The sequence below is a fragment of the Dendrobates tinctorius genome, unplaced genomic scaffold (genome assembly GCF_039654945.1).
Source record: "Dendrobates tinctorius isolate UK_male_01 unplaced genomic scaffold, ASM3965494v1 ptg000241l, whole genome shotgun sequence".
Lineage (NCBI taxonomy): Eukaryota > Metazoa > Chordata > Amphibia > Anura > Dendrobatidae > Dendrobates > Dendrobates tinctorius.
The window spans coordinates 21809446-21830765 of NW_027361908.1; the positions used below are offsets into that span (position 1 = coordinate 21809446).

Genomic DNA, 21320 nt, shown 5'->3' on the forward strand with positions numbered 1-21320 from the left:
TTTATGCTGAAAAGATAAGTTTGTAGGTCATTCAAACGGAAATCTTCAAAAATATAGGTAACTTTTTATTTTATGCATGTATCATCAAGATTTAGTTATAAAAATAAACATAAGTCAAACATAGGATAAACCAAAAATTAGTTAAAAATGGCACTAAGAAAAGCAGTTGAAAGAAAAATTGTGTGAATGAGATGCTAATAAACTTTTGATCTGTAAGCACACACAGCATATAGTTAGCAGATATAAAAATGACCTGTCACCAGGTGAAACATGGCCAGTTTTTGTTCCTATTTTATTCCAGCTGCTCCTCTGAACATTGTTTTTTTTTCTTTTGTTTTATGATCTTTCCCATGAGTCGTTACTCACAAGATTCTCTGGGGCCATGTCTTTAGGCTGCTCTGCATAATTACACGGTGAGCAATGCACCCTTGGTAGAGACCATAAAAATTTGCACTAAATTTTAAGACCCATATCTTTGGCACTATATAGTGGGTTTAAAAAAAACATACTCCGGAACAGTGGGAATAAAATAAAAGTAAAAAATGGCCACTGATGACCTGGTGTACGATCCTTTTTAAGAGCATGCTTTGGATTTTTGAATGCATAACATATAATATCTGTTGGGGATGTCTCGCAGATTTGCCATACATAGATTATTTTATTAAGGGGATGAAATCTTCATTAGAATCTGTATGTGAATCCAAAATCCTCATATAACAAGTGCATTTTACTGCAAATTTGGACAATCTCAATAGCAGAATTTTTGCTGCGTTCTACAACATTTTAGTTGGTTAAGACCTACTGTGGTGCAAATTGCTGAAAAAGTTTAATGAGTTGTCACATAAATAATGTATGCAGTGTCCCCTATCCAAGGGATATGTGAAAAATGGACTATTGCTGGGGGCCTGACCAGTGAGTCACCTTCCACTCATGAGAGTAGTCTAAACCGTTAATGGTCGAACATGCTGACAAATTTATTTACATAGGGATCAGTACCGGTCTGAACAGCTGAAACCTCAGCAATCATTCATGTATCATCTGTCCTGTACATAGGTGATAAAAGTTTTTTATTGTGCGACCACTTGTAATGCTGGCAATGACTGCAGTCTGTGAAGAGACAGCATGCCGTGAATGGGACTGCAGTTATAGTACCTTTGCTGACCCATTTCCACCAATGAAGGCACATGAGCATAAGAAATGGATTGTAGAGAAATGGAAGAAAGTATGCAGATCTGATGAGTTTTGTTCTTTTTTTACATCCTGTGGACAACTGACTGCATGTAAATTGCTTAGCTAAAACAAATGGCACTAGAATGAACCATACTAAAGTAAGGTATCAAAAGCATTGTGATCTTGATATGAAACCTTGGGTCTTGCCATTTATGTGAATGTTACTTTGACATGTGCCGCCTACCTTGAAATGTTGATGACAAGTACGCCTCTTTATGGTATCAGTATTCCTATATTCCGAAAGGGTAATGGTCCCTGTCAGCAAAATAATGGCAAAAATTGTTCAGGAGTTGTTTGAGGTACATGAGAAGGATCTGGCTTTGACTTCAAATTCTGGAGATCTAAATTCAGTTGAGCATCGATCTAAAGCTGCCATACGCATTAGATGAATGTTCGCCACACTCGCCGATTATGGTGACATTTACCGACCATCTAAAAGTATGAGTATCTTCCAGCTCTCACATAATCTGTCAAGGAAAAGAAGGATCAGGCAATGGGAATTTTAATGACTGATCCATTAGCTTTGAATGGAGATATGCCACTTCATGGACCAGCTTTCTCAAGTACACATGAAGACATGGCTGAGCGTTGAGCATGGGGGTATTTGTTCAGCTGACAGCTATCTCATGTGTTTGGCCAGCTTTATTGAACATAAGGGATCAGGTGCTAACATGTTGGTATAGTTTCCGAATGATAACTCTAGAAGGTTACATGCCTCCATAGATTAAGGCTGTTTAGGTAGCACAAGGTTGACCTGCCCAACACTTGTAGGTTTGGTAGTTTTCTAATATGGATGATCGATGTAAAAAAAATTGTGCCTTCAAGCAGGTACTATATGACGTACCTGCTAGTCGATAATACTGGATCTTGTAGACTGCAATACCATAAAAGGTCCATACAGGGTGGTCGTGTGATGTATAACCATACTTGAAACTTGTATTCACTTACGTTGTTGGTTTGGCTTCTTCTTATCATTTTAGTGTATAAGCATTTGGATTATTTGAATAATCTTTTGTAGATTTATTAACATTTACTGCGTTTTTGTATGATATTGAAAACAAAGATAGCTAAATGTGTGACATTTTTGTTACGGAAGGTTAATTATTTTTTGTATAAATATCCAGTCATACACGATTGTAATAGATTTACCTTTAATCTGATAGGGAAAGCTTGTCTTTTGGAAGGCCGCCAGACTAAGAAATAAAATACACTGTCCTTCAGATGGCTATCAGATCAGCCCTCTTCCTAGGCTTTTTGGGTACAAATCTGACAGCATTTGCTTTCTAATTATGTAAACACTTGCAAAATCAGCAATTTATCTTAGTTCTGGCTGAGGGTGGCAGCTTCAGCTGTATGCAGTAATAATAAACACAGAGGGAATGAGCAGCCACTTTCACATATGACAAATTATAACAATTGAACTTGAAGGTAAATGGTGTAATCAGGCTCTCTGACCATCATTTGTCATGTTATTTTTACCATTATGAAATCTCAAATTTGAAATTTTGTGACTATTATAGTGTAAAATGTCTTCACAATTAGAGAGCTGTACATTTTATATTTTTATTTTCACACTCCTAGGAAGGGTTGTGTTATTTTCTAAGGAGATATAATGCATAAAAGTTAGCTGCACTAACAAGAGAAATTTGCCAAACACTTTAAAATACTTTTCTAGGTATATTTTCATACTTATGGTACTTAGTTTTGCACCCTTCATGTCAAAGGTATAGTAAACTTTAGCTATCTAGTAAATCTTTCCAAGTGTGTAGGAAGTGATTTTCCATTTTTCCATTTCCACATTAATCAATAAAAATATTGACATAAAGTGGGTGAAAAATGTATTGAACATGTCACCAATTTTCTAAGTGTGTATATGTATGTATATATATATATATATATATATATATATATATATATATATCTAAAGGTGCTATTGACATGAAATTCTCCGCAGAAGTCAGCAACAAGCCACACAGGCAAAGAAATTCAACAATAAGTATCCATAAATTAAGTTAAAAAGTAATGGGAAAAAAAAGAAGAAAAAGCATTGAAAACACTTACTGAAATTTATTTAATACTTCTTACAAAAGCCTTTGTTGGTGATAACAGTGTCAAGACCCCTCCTGTATGGAGAAACTAGTCACATGCATCGCTCAGGTGTGATTTTGTCTCATTCTTCCATACAAACACTCTTCTAATCCGGAAGGTTGAGTAATATGCTGTGCCTTTTGGCCTCCAAACATGGTGTGTATTATATCATCCAAAGAGTTCAATTTTGGTTTCACCTGACCAGACTATATTCTCCCAGTATATTCTCATGTTGAGAAAACTTTAAACGTGCTTCAACATGATTTTTGCTCAGCACCTGAGTCTTGCGTGGTGAGCGTGCATACAGGCCACGGTGGTTGACTGCATTACTTATAGTTTTCTTAGACGCAATTGTACCTGCTGATTCCAGGTTTTATGTAGCTCTCCACAGGTGGCCTCAATTATGGCCACAACAGTGCTCACTGGAACCTTCAGTATTTTAGAAGTTCACTCTCTTAATCCATGTGTTCAATACTTTTTTGCTGTCATTTCTCATTATTACGCATAGCTTAATTTATAGACACCTATGTCTTGATTTTTTTTCCTGTGTGGATTGGATGGGTTGTTACCGACATCTGATGATATTTTCATGTCAAGAGCACCTTTAGAAATATATTTACTTAGAAAATAGTGTACGTATACTTATTTCACCTGCTGTATTTTGGTCTAGTCTTAAAGAGAACTTGTCATCTCATTTTTAGACCCTAAACTAACATCATATGTGTAAATCATCTGAGATGTTCATGACATCCATACGAAGTTCATTTCTCTGTTTTCCAGAAATTTATCAGTGAATGTTTATGTAAATGAGCGTGGCTTGCACTTACAGTTCTCCGGCCTCTTTTCCTCTTTCTTCTCCTGCCCTCAACTTCCTGTCTGTGACTGACAGATCACTCATCTCTAAGACCTGCTCCCCTGCCCGAGATCTCGCAAATGCAATACATTTTCCAGTATGGTGTATGGGGAGTAAGGTCCTAATCATGTTGTAAGGGCCAGATTATCAATATTTGATGCCCTTGGAAATTACGGCACTTACATGAGTTATTGAGAGGGAGAGCAGGTCACAGAGAATGACCTATCAGACACAGACAGGAGGCTAGTGGCAGGAGAAGGAAGAGCAACTGGAGAGCATTAAGTGCAGAAAGAACCCCCTGCACTTGCGAGATCATTTCCATAAACATTTAAGAATGGATTTATGGGAAAGGAGGCACGGACTTATAATACAAAAGTATGGTTTTATCTACTAAATCATTGGGACTCCTACAGTAGTTTTTGACCTCCCATTCTAAATCCATAGGCAGTAATATGGAATCCGTCCACTTTTGCAGGTAAAACAATCTCCACTGTACTGGAAAGGCATTCTGCAAGATTTTGATGTGTTTTGTACATTCATCTAAAATACCATTTGTGAAGACATGCACAGATGTTGCATGAGATGACTTAGGTTGCAATTTCCTTTGTAGCCAGTAATCTTGTTCTTTGACTCACCCAATCATTGCTTTACACTGTGTGCAGAATTATTAGGCAATTTGTATTTTTGATGGATAATTTTATTATTGAACAACTACAGTGCTGTCCTTCAATCCAAATGGTTAATAAACCTCAAACCTGAATATTTAAAGGGGATATCTGAGACTCTGTGAAAGCAAAAAAAAAGTGGCTAAGCCCTGAGAGGAAACTAGTGGCTACCTACCTGCCTATTGTGCCCGGCACAATTCTTTTTCAGCACAGAATGGTCATAGACCTCTCCTGCCAGCGATCCAGCTGCCTCTGCTGACGTCACGTCGACAGAGTGTCAACTTCTTTTACGCTGTGCTCTGTTTACAGGGCCTGACTGCCAACGTCATTCTGATTGACAGCTGGATCCCCGTTAGCTAATTGGGGGAGCTGACTGTCAATCAGAATGATGTCAAAAGTCACACCCTGTCGACATAGCAGGGCGGAAAAGAAGCCACTGTTCTGTCAATGTGACATCAGCAAAGGCAGCTGAATCGCCGGCAGGAGCAGTCTGTGACTGATTTGTGCAAGGGAAGAATGACACCGGACACATCAGGAAGGTAGATAGAAACCACCTGCCTGTTTGTATTTAGGCACATTTTTTGTTTTTTGCAAAGTCCTGGATATCTCTTTTAAAAAAAGTAAAGTTTGTATTTCCTAGGATAATATCTATGTGTGTGTAATTATTGAGCAGCTATTAGTGTGTGGAATTATTTTGCAACTAAATAATGTTATTTTTCCCATGTCATTATTTATTTTCCTCTGTTAGGCCTCTTTCACACATCAGGTTTTCGCCGTCAGGCGCGATCCGGCGCTTTTGACAGAAACCGGATCCGGCGAAATGCAATGCCGGATCCGGTTTCCCCCCCATTGACTTGCATTTGCGCCGGATCGTGCCGGATGGCCATGCGTTTCATCCGGTTTTCGCCGGATCCGGCAATGTGTCGCAATGTGTCGCGATCCGGCGTCTGGAAAAAACGTCTACTGTAACGTTTTTTGTCTCCGGCGAAAAAGCCGTACCCGCCGGATCCGGCGCGTCCGGCTTTTTCACACAATGAAAGCCTATGAGCGCCGCAATGCGCCGGATCCGGTTTTTTTGGTCTGAGCATGCTCAGTAGCTCTGCCCACAGGAGATATATAAAAGCAAGACAATGGGACCCTCAGCCACACCCAACATGCCACCCAAGCCAAGAACCAGGAGCAGGAGAAGGCAGCAGACATCTGCAGCAGCAGCAGCACCATCAGCACCACCCCAAATGGAGCAGCATGCTGAACGGGAGGGGAGTCCAGAAGCAGATGAGAGACGGTAATTATCAAATCCCCCATTCCTCCAAACTAGGGCCATGGAATATCAAGATATTCATTGGCCCTTTGTTTCTCTTTATTCAACAGCCGCCAAAGAGATGCAGCAGCAGCAGCAGCAGAAATGGCATCACTGGCAGCAGCAATACCCACAGCCATGGAGTCTGGCCATCAACAGGACAGCACATCTTCTTCTGGGAGCCCTCCCTCGCATCGTCAGCGTTTGACGGTAAGTTTTTATTTCCAAAATCCATCATCTCTGTAATATATGTCTATTCATTGCCTTTTATTTCAAAACAGGAATCACAAGATGAAGAGGAGCTCCCAGAAGAAGAAGGAAGGGGTGGACAGACACCTGGAGTGGGCTCACAATTCGTAAGTTTTTTGCATCAAACGCAGAAACACAACATCACACTACACACAACACATAGAAAACAATGTTCTGCAGACCACACACAGCAAACAAATGCCTACATCCAAAGACATAACATTTTTTGTTTTCTTCTCTAGTCTTCCCAATCTGGTGCTCGGCCAAGAGGTCCTCGCAGTGCCTCCCAGGGTCGTCGGCGACAGCAACGCGGCGGTCACCAGCGTGTAAGTATAAATATTTTTGCTTTGTTTTTTTGCACTTTTTATTTCATTTCTTTTGTGGAGGCTAATTATGTTATTTTTGTCTTTTTCTTTAACAGCCTTCACAGCGTGCTCCCGACTCTGACGGTGAGGATGGAGGGATTGATGTGGACCGCCTCATCGATCTCGTCAGAGAAAGGGAGCCGCTCTGGAATATGGCTGACCGCCGCCACGCTGACCTGATCATTACCCAACGACTCTGGGAGGAAATCTGTTCTCTCCTTGTGGGCCGCTGGGAGGACCTCAAAGCTCGGGCCCAGATTAAAGAGCGTAAGTATATACAGTAACGGTTGCTTGATGTAAACCAGTGTTTCCCGAACTCCAGTCCTCGTGGTCCCCACGGATCATGTGTTCAGGATTTCTATTTACTATGGAAATCCTGAAAACATGACCCCTGGGGACCATGAGGACTGGAGTTTGTGAAACACTGATGTTGTATACTAACCACTCCTTTCTCGTTTCAGGGAACAGAATTGTGAATCGGTGGCGGTCTGTGAGGGATCGTTTCAAGAAGGAGTTCAATAAAGAGATGCGGGCCCCGAGTGGATCTGGAGGACGCAGGAGCAAGTACAAGTACGCACAAGCCCTGTCGTTCCTCCGGGAAACAATGCTCACCAGAAGGTAAATATTACACACCACATGTGAAAAAAAATGTTAGATGTAACTTTTTTTTTTCAGCCAGGGCCATACCATGTCAGTATTTTAATTGTTTTTTTTTCTCTTTATTCCACAGCACGGTGAGCAGCACTCGGGAGCCTGCACGATTGGACCCTTCTGAGGCGATCCCTGAGGAGACCGGCACCGAGGGACACTTCGACCGCCCCGGTACATCTGCACCTTCCCAGCCTTCCCACACATTCGACCCATCTGTCTCATCCACCAGCACAGGAGCATCGTGGCCGCCTACATTACATGAAGCTGCTGGTGAGGAGATCGCTTTCCCTTTACCCCACCCTTCTGCCCCTGCCGCCTCTAGTACACCTGCGGGTACTGGGCGGCAGCGGCAGAGGGGTCAGGAAAAGAGTTATGCGCAAGAGTTATTGCATCTGAATGCATCTTTCCAGAACTGTCTCAAAGTCTTGTCAGAGCAAATCTCCGCAGGCTTTCAGCAGATCAACTCCAGCATTCTGGAGGTGAAGACACTTCTGCAAACCATGCATTCAGAAGCAAGATCTTCGCCAAACCACACCTTTTTCAGGTCTGTTGTGGAGCGCATGGAAACACTATCTCCTACCCAGCAGATGCATGTAATGCATTCGTGCCACGGTGCTCTACAGCAGGTTACCTCCCAACCTCCACCTCACACCACTGTAGTTCCTCCACCTGCACCCCCTCCAGCCACTTTCCATCCTCCCCCTCCTATTACATACCAGCAACCTGCCCAGTACCAGCAACCTCCCCAGTACCAGTCATCTCCCCACTTCCAGCAACCTGCCCCGTACCAAACTCCTTCCCCGTACCAAACTCCTTCCCCGTACCAAACTCCTTCCCCATACAACTTTCCATCAACATCATCTGCTCCTACAGTCCCTGCCCAACCCTCCACTCCACCACCCACCACCTCTTCTGCTTCCCACATGTCCACCCATTCTGTAGTTTTTTCCACACCTTCACCTCTAACTGTTCCTTCCCCACCACGATCCCAGTCCTCTCTCCACACACCCAGTGTCGAAGTGTCCCGCAGCCCCTCCAGCAGTATTTCCACCCCACAGTACACAGAATTGTAATGTGTGTTTTTTGTAATAAAAATGCCCATTGGGTTTAAAACCTTTATTAAAAAAGTTTTTTGCACTTTAAAAACATTTTACAAAAAAAAAAAAAATTTAAATAAAAGTTAAATTATCGTTTCACAATGGTTGTCTGTCATTTCTTTCTGCGGCGAACTATGTTTTAAAAAAAGGTTAAATACAGGGTATTTCAAAGGTAAAAAGGTATTCAAAACCAGGTATAACTGTGGGTAAATTTTAGCTTTTTGCCACAGTTGTGTTCCTGGTTGTGTTTGAAGCAAAGTATTTCACCGAAAAAGTTGTGTTTATTGTTGGTGATTTCCTACCAATGTACACAACTTTTGTTAAAAGGTGAAATACTTTGCATAAAACACAACCAGGTACACACCTGTGGCCTAAAGGTAAAAATAGTAAGACCATGACAAGATAGCCAACTTTGGTTGGCAAAGGTATATACTGTTGGTCCAGAAGGTACACAAGTTTAGGGCAAAAATCTCTCACACTCTGTCATCCCAGTGTACTCTGCCTTGAGGTGACATAAAGTATAGTGGAAAATTGTCCCTGAAACCGTCACAGAACTTCTAGTGGTAATATTTCCAATGACAACATCCATCTTCGCCAGTAACTTGCTCTTCTCTCCAACCTGCACTTTCTTCTCTACAACCTGTCAAAGAAGGGCTGTAGGAACATGCTATATCTAGTTTTCCAGTAGCCAATCCCGTTCGGAAGGCCACAAGGGTCAATTTTAAAAACCGGATCCGGCGTAATCCGTCGAAAAACGGATAGAAAAACGGATGAACCGGATGAGACGGATCCGGTTTTGTCTGTCAAGAACAAGACGGATCCGGCAGAAAACCGGATCCGGCACTTCAGGTTTTACAAAACATTTGCCGGATCCGGCATTCCGGCACGACGCCGGATCGCGCCTGACGCCGAAAACCTGATGTGTGAAAGTAGCCTTAAAGTGAGAATAATAACCAAACAACTCAAAATGTACAAAAATACATTTATGACATTTAAAAAAAAAATCAGAGACCAGTATAGCCACCTTTCTTTATAATACAAATCATAAGTTTTCCATTCTTAGAGGCTGTCCAATCTATTGATGATCAACGTTTTGGGCAACACCAACCACCATCCACAGAGTTCCACACACTGTTCAGAAAGGTGGACTGTTTTCCTTCATTATAAAGCTCCCATTTAAGAAGAACCCACAAGTTCTCAGATGGGTTTAGGGCAGGTGAGGAAGGGGCCATGTCATTTTTCTTTCATCTTTAAGGCCTTTACTGGTCAGGCAAGCAGTGGAGTACTGTGATTTATGCAGTGGAGCATTGTCCTGCATACAAATCATGAATTTCTTGAAAGATGCCAACATTTTCTTTTATCACTGCTTGAATGAAGTTTTTGAGTCCATCTTCAGCCCAAAAAGGTTCAACCAGCTCGTTTTTAATTTTTAATAATACCAGCCCATAACAGGAGACCACCTCCAGCTTGCTGATGTCTGTTTCAAGGTGAATGTCTGCACCCATTACTGATCCAGCCACAGGTCACCCATCTGGTCCATCTGTCTTTAGATATTTTTTTGCCCAGTCTCGACATTTCAACTTGGGTTTCTTGTTCAGTGGTGGTCAGGTTTCAGCCTTCTTTACTTTGGCCACGTCTCTGAGCTCTTAACACCCTGTACTTCTAGGTACTCCAGAGAGGTTGCAGTTCTGGAATATGACAGCACTGGAGGATAATGGATTTCTGGTCACTTCACATTTGATTCTTCTCAAATCTTTAGCAGTTAATTTGCGTCTTTTTATCTCAACACTTATTTTCTTGCAACCCTGTTGCAAGAAATTGTTGATGTTTCTGTGATCACGCCCCAATATCTTATCAAATCCTGAATTATTGCAACCCTTCCATGTATAATTAGTTCTTGCAGTCTACCACAGTTACTGTGTTTTTTGTTTGTCCACTATTTTTTAAGTATTGGCCACATGTTCTCAATAGGATTAAGATATGAGGACTTTTATGGTCATGGATCCAAAATCTCAATGTGTTGTTCATTCAGCCACTTTTTTACTTTTGTCTTGTGACATTGAGCTCCATCATACCTGAAAAAGCATGTTCCATGACCAAATTGCTCCAGGATCATTTTGAAAAGTTAATGTTTGAGGTTGTGTTGATACCATTCTTTATTCATGGCAGTAGTCATAAGAAAAATTGTGAGTGAGCCCACTCACTTGGATGAAAATGAACTGCACACATGAATGGTCTAAATGTTGGCATGACACAAGACTCATGGCAGAGCTCACCTTTTCTTCTCTGGACAGTCTTTCTTTCAGATATTCCAATCAGTCTGAAGGGGGATTCAACAGAGGAGATATCTTTACCCCAGTCCTCTCCAGTTGTTACCCTATATAACCAGCAGAATGTTGGTGTTGAACCGATCCTCTTTGGTAGATGGCCATGTTACTTGCTGGACTTCCTTGATCACCCTGAAGCCTTTTGTTCCAGCAATTATTCAGACTGACCCCATTCAAAGAGAGTAGATCAAGTTAATTTTCTTGCAAGGAATGGCTTTTTTTGCATTTCATTTGATTACAATTCATAACAATTTTGAGTTAAAACAAATTGCCACTAAGAAAAATTGAAACAACAATCTATATTTGTGTCGGTCTCAAAACTTTTAGCCACAAGATTACACTGCAGGATAACAATGCTGAATCAATAGTCATAAAGAGCCATAGAATTTTTGAGTATTTTAATAAATAAGTTGTATGAACCGAAAAATCAAATAAATAGGTAAATAGGTTTTAGAAAGAGTTTTTATAGAAATGATGGGACCTATAATATAAGATATATAAAATATCTTTTGGAAATAAAAAAAAATACAAGAATAATATCCTCTCCTATTTGTTTTTCTGCCATTCTTGTTTTCAGCCATTTTAGCCCCATATATATACAGTAGTATTTGAGCTAGTAAAGAATGGGATCCTGCAATGTTTTGGTAAAAGTAACTGATCCTAACATTTTTATTATTTCATTTAATGGATTGCTAGAAACTTTTACAATGCAATAGTTTGATCTAATTTAACCTAGAAATGACCCTCTCTTGTTTGTTCAGATGACATTTCTAAAAGTGTGCACCGAGCTGTTTTTTAATACAATTATGTGCCATAGGACCTGACCTTTCAGTCTGTCCAGGGGAGGCCTGAATTGGCCTATTCTCTGATATTGTGACATTGCTTCTGTTGCCTCGATTGTGACCTCAGATTACAGGATACCCTTGAGAGCTGCAGATAATAGGCATGACTCCTGCTTTTTTGCCAAGTTTCCTTTTCTACCTCCAAAGGTATTGGAAGGAACATTAAACATTTAAAGTAAACTCATCTGAATATGCATGTAGGTGTTCCAAATTATAGAAAAGCCTTTTATTTTTAGATTATTCTAAATAAAATGTTATATTGTTTTCTACTTTTTTTTAAATAAAAAGTTCTATTTATTACACAAAATATTTTGCTAAAGAAAAATGTCACTTTTACTGAACCTTCATAGGCTAATACTCCAAGCTAATAGACTCCGGTTCTCCAAATTACTGGATTGTATGAGTGTGAGAAAAACTGGGTAAAAATTGGATCTTTTCGGCAGAAAAATTAATTTTTCCCACATCTGCTACCTTTAAACACTTGCATGTCTTATGGCATAAGTATTGTGACAATGGGGGGAAAAATAGATTTTTGAAGTTGTTTGCATCCTGCTGATGGCGCCAAAGCTAAAATGCCATAAAGCAAAACATGTTTAAAAATGTTAGATTTTATGCAAATTGCACACTACCCAGTACATTTTGTGATGCTATAAAGCCTGGGCTGTCAATCAAGGAAGAAGGAGGGGATAGATACAAAATAAGTAACTGGCAAGGTGCACTCGGTCACGCCAGTCAATTGTTTGACCAGTCATTTTGTGCCGACAAAAATCTCTTTAATGTGGAATTTTTAAGAGAGGAGGGGATTTATGTAGAAAAGGGACATCTTGGCCCCCTTAGTCATAAGGGGTTAAATGAGGCTGTTACCTCTGCACTCTCTATAGCAACCTCACTACAGTTTTGCATTTTTTTCAAAATACATATTGGGATGTTAGCATTCATTAAAAAAAATAAACTAAGTAGTAATGCATTAATTTTATTAGACATTTTCTCATTAAAACAGTTTTAGATACAACACATAACACTATCAAAATAACCAAGAGAGGACTACCACAGAAAACACTATAATTTACCATACATTGTGTAAAACATCCGACGATGGATGTTTCTATGGGTCTGCACTTCCTTCTGCAGTGGTCATGGATTTTTAGAACTCTTATTTCTGCGTAATATAATATAATGCATCAAATGAAGCTGTATTTTGTTATATTTTATGTTTTGATATCTGTAAGATAAGACGTTCTTTTTTCTTTGTTGAACTGAAGTTGGTTGGGCTCATCAGACGAGATTATCCTGAGGATCTATCCGCTTACTATAGAGAACATGGACTGTCCATAAAAAATTGTCGTGTTGTACACACAGGACGACATTAATAACATGTAATGGGTTATTTGTAAATTATCCCATAGGAAAAGTCATTGACAAGCGATTGACTTTTTGTATTTAAATTGCTTCCTCTTTTATTCCCGACAGGCGCTCTTCAACCCCTATTGTTAGTGCATTATGTGCTTGAGTGACTATCTGTTGTTAGCTTGTCCTTTATAAAGCTCTACACCATGTCTCATTGATGGTCGTATGTAAGAGAACAAGACATATTGGGTAGCAAAACACTTAGTCATCAATTAAAGTGTTGTTGAAACATGTCTAGAGGGTGAAAGTGCGTGGTAAATTACCGGCATGTAGGGGTCTACTTACTGTGTAATAAACCACTTTCCTTTTATCAGCAGCCGTGGGAATGCTGAGGCCAGTGCTTAGTGATGCTGTTGTGTATGAAGAATGGAATTTGTTTGAGACTCTACAAATTTAGTTCACTTTTATCATGGAAAGGATATTCCCTTATATTATTTTCTGGTTTATCCTGTATAGCAACACTCAATGAAATGGGAAAGTGATTTAAAAAGAACACCAGCCTTTAGTACTTGGTGTAGAAGTGTTATCTACCGTGGTCAACCGGCTGAGCTAGTTCTAATTGCACTATTGATTTGCACTAGTTAAGTTCCCTTGATGTTGTCACAATTTTTATGGCATCGTTTTTAGATAATTTTTTTATTACCGATCTAGGATCGTCAATACCTGAGTCTTTATATTTATGGCACCTCAAGTTTTCTACAATTTATCACATTCTACCCTAGTCTTATAGGATTATTTACCCAGTAGCTGAACATCATTGATAGGTATGTTACACTGTGTTTTTATATAGCATAAATTATGTTAATCAAAATGGAAAATGGATGATGTGTAGAACAGACTGTTAAATCTGAAGAACTGGCCTCGCGTTATATGTATGGGTTGTGCTACCCAGCCTAGAAGGACCAGATGCATGTTTAATGACCTTTTGTCCAGTTCTTTATCCTCTCTTTGCCACCAAGACTAGAACCCCTTTACCATAGTAGTTGTGTGAGCAGATATCTTCACTATGGCCAAGTTACACTTGGTGATTGCAAATAATTTAGAAAATGTCAAAATAAAAGGATTTTCTAGATTCAGAAAACCCCTATCCTTACTATCTGCAACTAAGGAGTTTGGTTTTTTAAACCGGAACACTGCTTTAATGAAAATGAAGCGTCACAGTATTTTCTATGTCCCCTTTTAGTGTTGTTCTTTATCTGAAACTGAGATCTTGCTCTAGGCAGCAGGCTTCTGGTGTATATGTAGAAGTTTTGTATCATGTCAGTTGCAGTTTGCGGTGTAAAGATGAACTTATTCCGCTGTAATGGTTTTGAACACTAACACATTCATTTGATGGTTTCTTCTGACAACTATGTTTATATGCTGAAATAATGAACACATGTGATGGGAAACAACAGGTCGAAGGGATATTTGGTTTGGTTTGCCATGCCACAGCCAATCAGATATCAGTATTTACAACAGATGAATATACGTTTTACTTTGATGTCCGTCTGGATGAAGCAGATGTGATCTCACCTCAAAATTAAGTTTTCCTATTTATTATTGGCTCTGATCATCATCTTGCATTTTTCCAAATACACTGGCTTGCTGCCGTGGAATCATTCATCTGTTGCTGTCTGCAAGTTGCCCAACATGCTATCAGAGCTATTACAATCTGTGTGTGGGAAAGATGTATATCTTTGTACCGTGTTAGCCAGTAGATAGAAAAATATTCAGAATTGAGAGTCCTCAGTGGTTGATACCTTTTAATGGCTAACTGAGAAGGTGGTAACACATTGCAAGCTTTCGAGACTACTCAGGTCTCTTCATCAGGCATTGACTAATACAAAATCTGAACAATCACATATTTATGCACAACAAAGCACAGAAAAATGCAATAGATAAGACAAGTGATGTGAAGTAGAGCTATCATTATGGGGGGAGTGATAGAGCGTTATGGCCATAAATATTGGACCAGTTCATAGATAAGGAGTGAAAGTTTTATTGTCCTCTGATTGGGGTCTGGTAATGTGTTCTAATGCCCCCACAAGGTCTTAGGACCAAATTCCTTAATTGATGTAAAAAGACATAAATCCATGTGACACATTAATTCCTGCCCTCAGTGTGTCTACGGTCATCATGAGTTTGTACTCCCAGACTTTTCTTTCTCTCTGAGATGTGAAGTTACCTTTCAATACCAGTAATTTCATGTCCATGGTGCTGTGATCAGGCATACAAAAATGTTTTGACACAGGTAGATCCATTCTTTTTTCTCTTATTGTGTGGCAATGAGAATTCATCCTTGTTCTCAGTTTGTGCCCAGTCTCCCCACATACAGACCCCCAGTTGGACATTTAGTACAAATAATTAAGTACACCACATTTTTCGTGATCTTGGGTTGGGTGAGCGCTTATTTTTTGTGTGCCGAGCTGACGTTTTTAATTATACCATTTTGGTGCAGATAGGATCTTTTGATTGCCCGTTATTGCATTTTGATGCAATGTTGAGGCGACCAAAAAAACATAATTCTGACGTTTTTACATTTTGTCTCGATACGTCCTTTAACGATCAGGATAATTTTCTTATATTGATAGATCGGGCTATTCTGAACGCGGCGTTACCAAATATGTGTTTTTTTTATTGTTTTATTTTGAATGGGGTGAAAGGGGGGGTGGGGTGATTTAAACTTTTTTTTATATTTTGAAAAACATTTTTTTTTACTTTTGGCATGCTATAATAGTCTCCATGGGAGACTAGAAGCTGCCATAACCCGATTGGCTCTGCTACATACAGGCGATGATAAGATCACCTTTATGTAGCAGAATTACTCACTTGCTATGAGCGCCACCCGATGCGCTCATAGCAATCCAGCATTGACAACCATAGAGCCAATAAAGAATAAGGACAGCTCCTCACATGTTGGTGAATTTACATCACATTTATTCTGCCTTATGTGATGTAAATTCACCAACGTGTGAGGTGCTGTCCTTACTCTTTATTGGATGTTTGGACATTTGCCAAGAAGGACTCCTTGGATATGACGTGTGCTTCAACTATGGGTAAAGTCAACCCTATATTTCCATGAGGTGCTCTGAGCCATTATTTATATGATTAAGTGATAACCATAGAGTTCTCCAGGAGACCTCTGGTTGTCATGCTGACCCAATGGTGATCCGCGATCACGTAACGGGTCACCGATTAGCGGATTTCCAGCGTGATTGCCGGAATCGCATGTTAAATACCGCTGTCAGAGTTTGACAGCGGCATTTAATGGGTTAATAGCCACGTGTGGATCACAATTCCACCGTGGCTGTTTCGGGTACATGTCACGTCGTGAAGGGGTTAATTATAGGGGGACACTCAATCAATTTTTTTAGGGTCCCCCAATTTAATAGCCAGTAAAGGCTAAGTATACAGTTGTGAGCTGATATTAATTTCCTATGAAGCTCTATGGTTATTATCCCCATCCCAGGCTATAAACATCTGCCCCAGCCATTGACTTTCCCTCTTCTGGTTATGAAAATTACGCGGTAGCCGACGCCATTTTTTTCAGAAAAATAATCTTTTATTTAAATACATGTACAGTACGCTGCACACACTGTACTAATTGTATTTGTCACTGACATCTGTATATCTATCTATTCTATGTGTATTTACTGTATGTAATCCATCTAGTATATGCTATCTGCTTCTGCTGAGATTTTGCACTACTCGGCTGCTGAATTGCCGGCTATTCTTCTACCTATGTGGTATATACATATATACAGTATGTGTGTATGTATATATATATATATATATATATATATATATATTCGTGTGTGTGTCACTGACATCTATATAGCTATGTATTCTATGTGTATATACTGTATCTATTCTATTATAACCTGTCACTCTGTGATTTTACTGTTTGTGGCAGATGAATTTCCAGATTTTTCGGTGCGTAAAAATCAGACAGCACTCGCATGGTCCGAGTACTGTGCGATTTTTTTTTTTTTTTTTTCTCGCACCCATGGGCTTCCATTGGCGCATCTCCGCTGAGTCTTGGTGCCAATCGCAGCCTGCTGCAATTTTACATGCACCCCAACTACACCTGAGATAATAAGCACTTATGTGAGCTGTCCCATAGATTAACACTGGGCCGAGTGCTATGCGATATTTTCTGTCATAGTACTCGGCCGTATTCTGTGGCAGTGTGACTCCGGCCTTAAAGTGAAAATTTAAACTTGTATCAGACCATGCCCCACCCAAGTAGATCAGAAAAAAAGGAGGAAATGCTTGTGTTACCTACTGGTTTCTAGCTCTGCAGGATTTCAGCTTCCACATAGAGCTGGGAATTACAGGTTAATGCCAATGCCCTGCCAAGAATCCCATGTCTAGTGGTAGAAGGTGCTCAGACCACGACTGTAGGCAAAGGGGGAGGTATGTAAGGCAGCCGTCTAGTGGTTGGGAGATAAACTAGAAGTAATGCTTTAGTACATGTAGGAAAATGCTTCAGCACACTTTAAGTGCTGAGAGGGGTTACTCGGCCATGGCAGTTTCATTGTGAGCAGCTGATGATTTGGGAAAGACTGCTGGATTTGATCTGCTGGATTGAATGCCTTTGCTAAAGGACTAAGATGCTGGACTCTAAGCCAGGTGGCAGGTGGGCTAACCAGCACTATTGTATGGACTAGTTACTTTTTTTTTTACCTTGTGCCGGACAAAGGCTGTATTTATTTTTCTGTTGACACGGTTTATGAGGACAACAAACCATCTGGACTTTAAATATAAACAGTTAAGGCCCCGTCTCACATAGCGAGATCGCTAGCAAGATCGCTGAAGCGTCACCGATTTTGTGATGCAACAGCAACCTCACCAGCGATCTCGTTATGTGTGACACTTAGCAGCAATCAGGCCCCCGCTGCGATGTCGCTGATCGTGCTTGAATGTCCTGGGCCATTTTTTGATCGCTGGTGTCCCGCTGGCCAGTGCGCATCGCTGTGTTTGACACCGACGAGCGACCTCGTTAGCGACTCAGAAATCATGGCGCAGGCGGGAGTTGTTGGAATCACTGCTGTGTGAAAAGGTCCCAACGACCGCCGAGGTCGTTAGACGGATCGCTGGATCGTTGCTGCATCGTTGGGTAAATCTGACTGTTTGACAGCTTACTAGTGGCCATTTAGCGACGCACCAGCGATCCTTACCAGGTCGTATCGTTGTCGGGATCGCTCGTGCGTCGCTAAGTGTAACGTTACCCTTACTGTGTCTACCTCTTTAAGAAGCCAAGTGAGTCGACCTACCACAATATATAAAAAAATAGATTTTATTTTACAACTTTGTCTGGAATATATATATGTATGTGTGTGTGTATGTGTGTGTGTATGTATATATATATATATATATATATATATATATATATATTAATATATTATTGAATGCATAGCCTAGGGGTTCTCTGACATGTCTTTTTTCTGGGACATTGGTGCTGGGACCTTTGTTTATAATATTTGCACATAATCTCATCCACTAAAACCCGGCTATTAGGGAATTCCACCATACCGAATTGCTGGCTACTTGTATGTTTTTAGCATATATTTTCAAACTCACCAACATTTCTGGGAGCCATTGGCATTGGGTTATAACACACACAAGATATCCATCTCTCTGTTTTCCTTTATCTGCCGATTGATCAATAAACAATAGCTTATTTTTTGCGCTGGATAAAACGTTTTACCATGGCAGCTGGTTTTGAGTAGCTACTTGCCCACAGGACAAATGCATTTACAAATCTTGGGAAGCGGTTTCTCCATCTTACTGGAGTTTGTTTTTCCGACTAGGCCTTTCAAATAACTTGATTTAGATCTTACCGTTTGTTTACTGTAATTGCTACTCAAATATTCGCTTTTTCCTACATGGGTTTCTATTTCTGAAATTTCAGTGTTCAGCTTTTTAGTTGCTTGTCAATTGGTAATGCTTCTGAGGCAATGGCTGTTAAATTGTTTTTCCCAAGGCAGCTTAAAAACATAGAGGCGAAATGGTAAAATAATATATGTTTTTTTTCATGGTTTGAAACTGTAAGTAATTCTAAATTAATAAAGGTTAAGAGTCGCTTTTGGAATACTTCTCGATCATTGTTCGTCTTTCATGGATTTGATGAATAAATATACATTAACCCCTTCCCGACCCATGACGCCTACGTAGGCGTCATGAAAAGTAGTGCCCAAACGACTCATGACGCCTACATAGGCGTCATGCTATAAATCGCCCTCCTGCGAGTCGGGTGACCGGGGTCACTGAAAGGTCACCCGACCCACACACAAAGGACCCTTTATGCTTCACCACGGGGGGGTGGCTTAGCCCCCACGTGGCTACGATCGCTCTGATTGGCTGTTGAAAGTGAAACAGTCAATCAGAGCGATAGTAATATTTCATCAATGAAATTTGATGAAATATTACAATCCAGTCATGGCCGATGCTGCAGTAGCATCGGACATGGCTGGAGACACTAATTTAACCCCCCCACCGGCTCGCGGGGGCCATCGGCCCCCGCCACGGACTGACAGCAGCGATGGGCCGCTGCTGTCACGATCTGCCCCCTCCCCTTCCCTCCGATCCCCCCCACAGTCCAATCCCCCCTCACCCTCCCCGGTACCTGTCACGTCCCGCTCCGGCTCCCGGTGTCCCGCCATCCCTCCTGCATGGGCGCTGCCATCTTTGAAAATGGCGGGCGCATGCGCAGTGCGATTGTAATATTTCACCAATTAAATTTGGTGAAATATTACAATCGGTCCATGGCCGATGCTGCAATAGGGTTAGGGTTGGAATTAGGGCTAGGGTTGGAATTAGGGCTAGGGTTGGAATTAGGGTTAGGGTTGGAATTAGGGTTAGGGTTGGAATTAGGGTTGGGATTAGGGTTAGGGTTGTGATTAGGGTTAGGGTTGGAATTAGGGTTAAGATTAGGGTTAGGGGTGGGTTGGGGTTGGGATTAGGGTTAGGCTTGTAGTTAGGGTTAGAGTTGGGATTAGGGTTAGGGGTGTGTTGGGGTTAGGGTTGTGGTTAGGGTTGGAGTTAGAATTGAGGGGTTTCCACTGTTTAGGCACATCAGGGGGTCTCCAAACGTGACATGGCGCCACCATTTATTCCAGCCAATTTTGCATTTAAAAAATCAAACAGTGCTCCCTCCATTCCGAGCCCAGACGTGTGCCCAAACAGTGGTTTACCCCCACATATGGGGTATCAGCGTACTCAGGAAAAATTGCACAACAACTGTTGGGGTCTATTTTCTCCTGTTACCCTTGGGAAAATAAAAAATTGGGGGCTAAAATAATTTTTGAGGAAAAAAATGATTTTTTATTTTCATGGCTGTGCGTTATAAACTTCTGTGAAGCACTTAGGGGTTCGAAGTGCTCAACAGACATCTAGATAAGTTCCTAGGGGTGTCTAGTTTCCAAAATGGGGTCACTTGTGGGGGGTTTCTACTGTTTAGGCGCATCAGGGGCTCTGGAAACGTAACATGACGCCTGCAGACCTTTCCATGAAGTCGGCATTTTAAAACGTCACTACTTCCCTTCCAAGCCCCAACGTGTGCCCAAACAGTGGTTCCCCCCCACATATGGGGTACCAGCGTAATAAGGACAAACTGGACAACAACTTTTGGGGTCCAATCTCTCCTGTTACCCTTGTGAAATAAAAAATTGTGGGCTAAAAAATCATTTTTTGAGGAAAAAAAAATATTTTTTATTTTCATGCCTTTGCGTTATAAACTTCTGTGAAGAACTTGGTGGTTCAAATTGCTCACCGCACATCTAGATTAGTTCCTTGGGTGGTCTAGTTTCCAAAATGGGGTCACTTGTCAGGGGTTTCCACTGTTTAGGCGCATCAGGGGCTCTGCAAACGTAACATGATGCCCGCAGACCATTCCAACAAGTCGACATTTCAAAACGTCACTACTTCCCTTCCGAGCCCCGACGTGTGCCCAAACAGTGGTTCCCCCCCCCACATATGGGGTACCAGCATACTCAGAAGAAACTGGATAACCACTTTAGGGGTCCAATTTCTCCTGTTACCATTGTGAATATAAAAATTAGCGGGCTAAAAAATCATTTTTTTGAGAAAAAAAATATTTTTATTTTCACAGCTCTGCGTTATAAACTTCTGTGAAGCATCTGAGGGTTCAAAATGCTCACTATGCATCTAGATAAGTTCCTTGGGGGGTCTAGTTTCCAAAATGGGGGAATTTGTGGGGGAGATCCAAAGTTTAGGCACACAGGGGCTCTCCAAACACGACT

General features: G+C 40.8%; 2 protein-coding genes across 2 annotated transcripts in view; both read left to right on the plus strand.

Annotated features, from left to right (window-relative positions):
- Positions 1–21320, plus strand: part of LRRIQ1 (leucine rich repeats and IQ motif containing 1) — a 267121-nt gene that overhangs the window by 212849 nt on the left and 32952 nt on the right. The window lies entirely within an intron of this gene.
- LOC141060630 (uncharacterized) lies at positions 7151–8474 on the plus strand. Its single transcript, XM_073556945.1, has 2 exons — positions 7151–7368; positions 7481–8474. The coding sequence occupies exons 1-2, from the start codon at positions 7151–7153 to the stop codon at positions 8472–8474; spliced, it is 1212 nt and encodes a 403-aa protein (XP_073413046.1).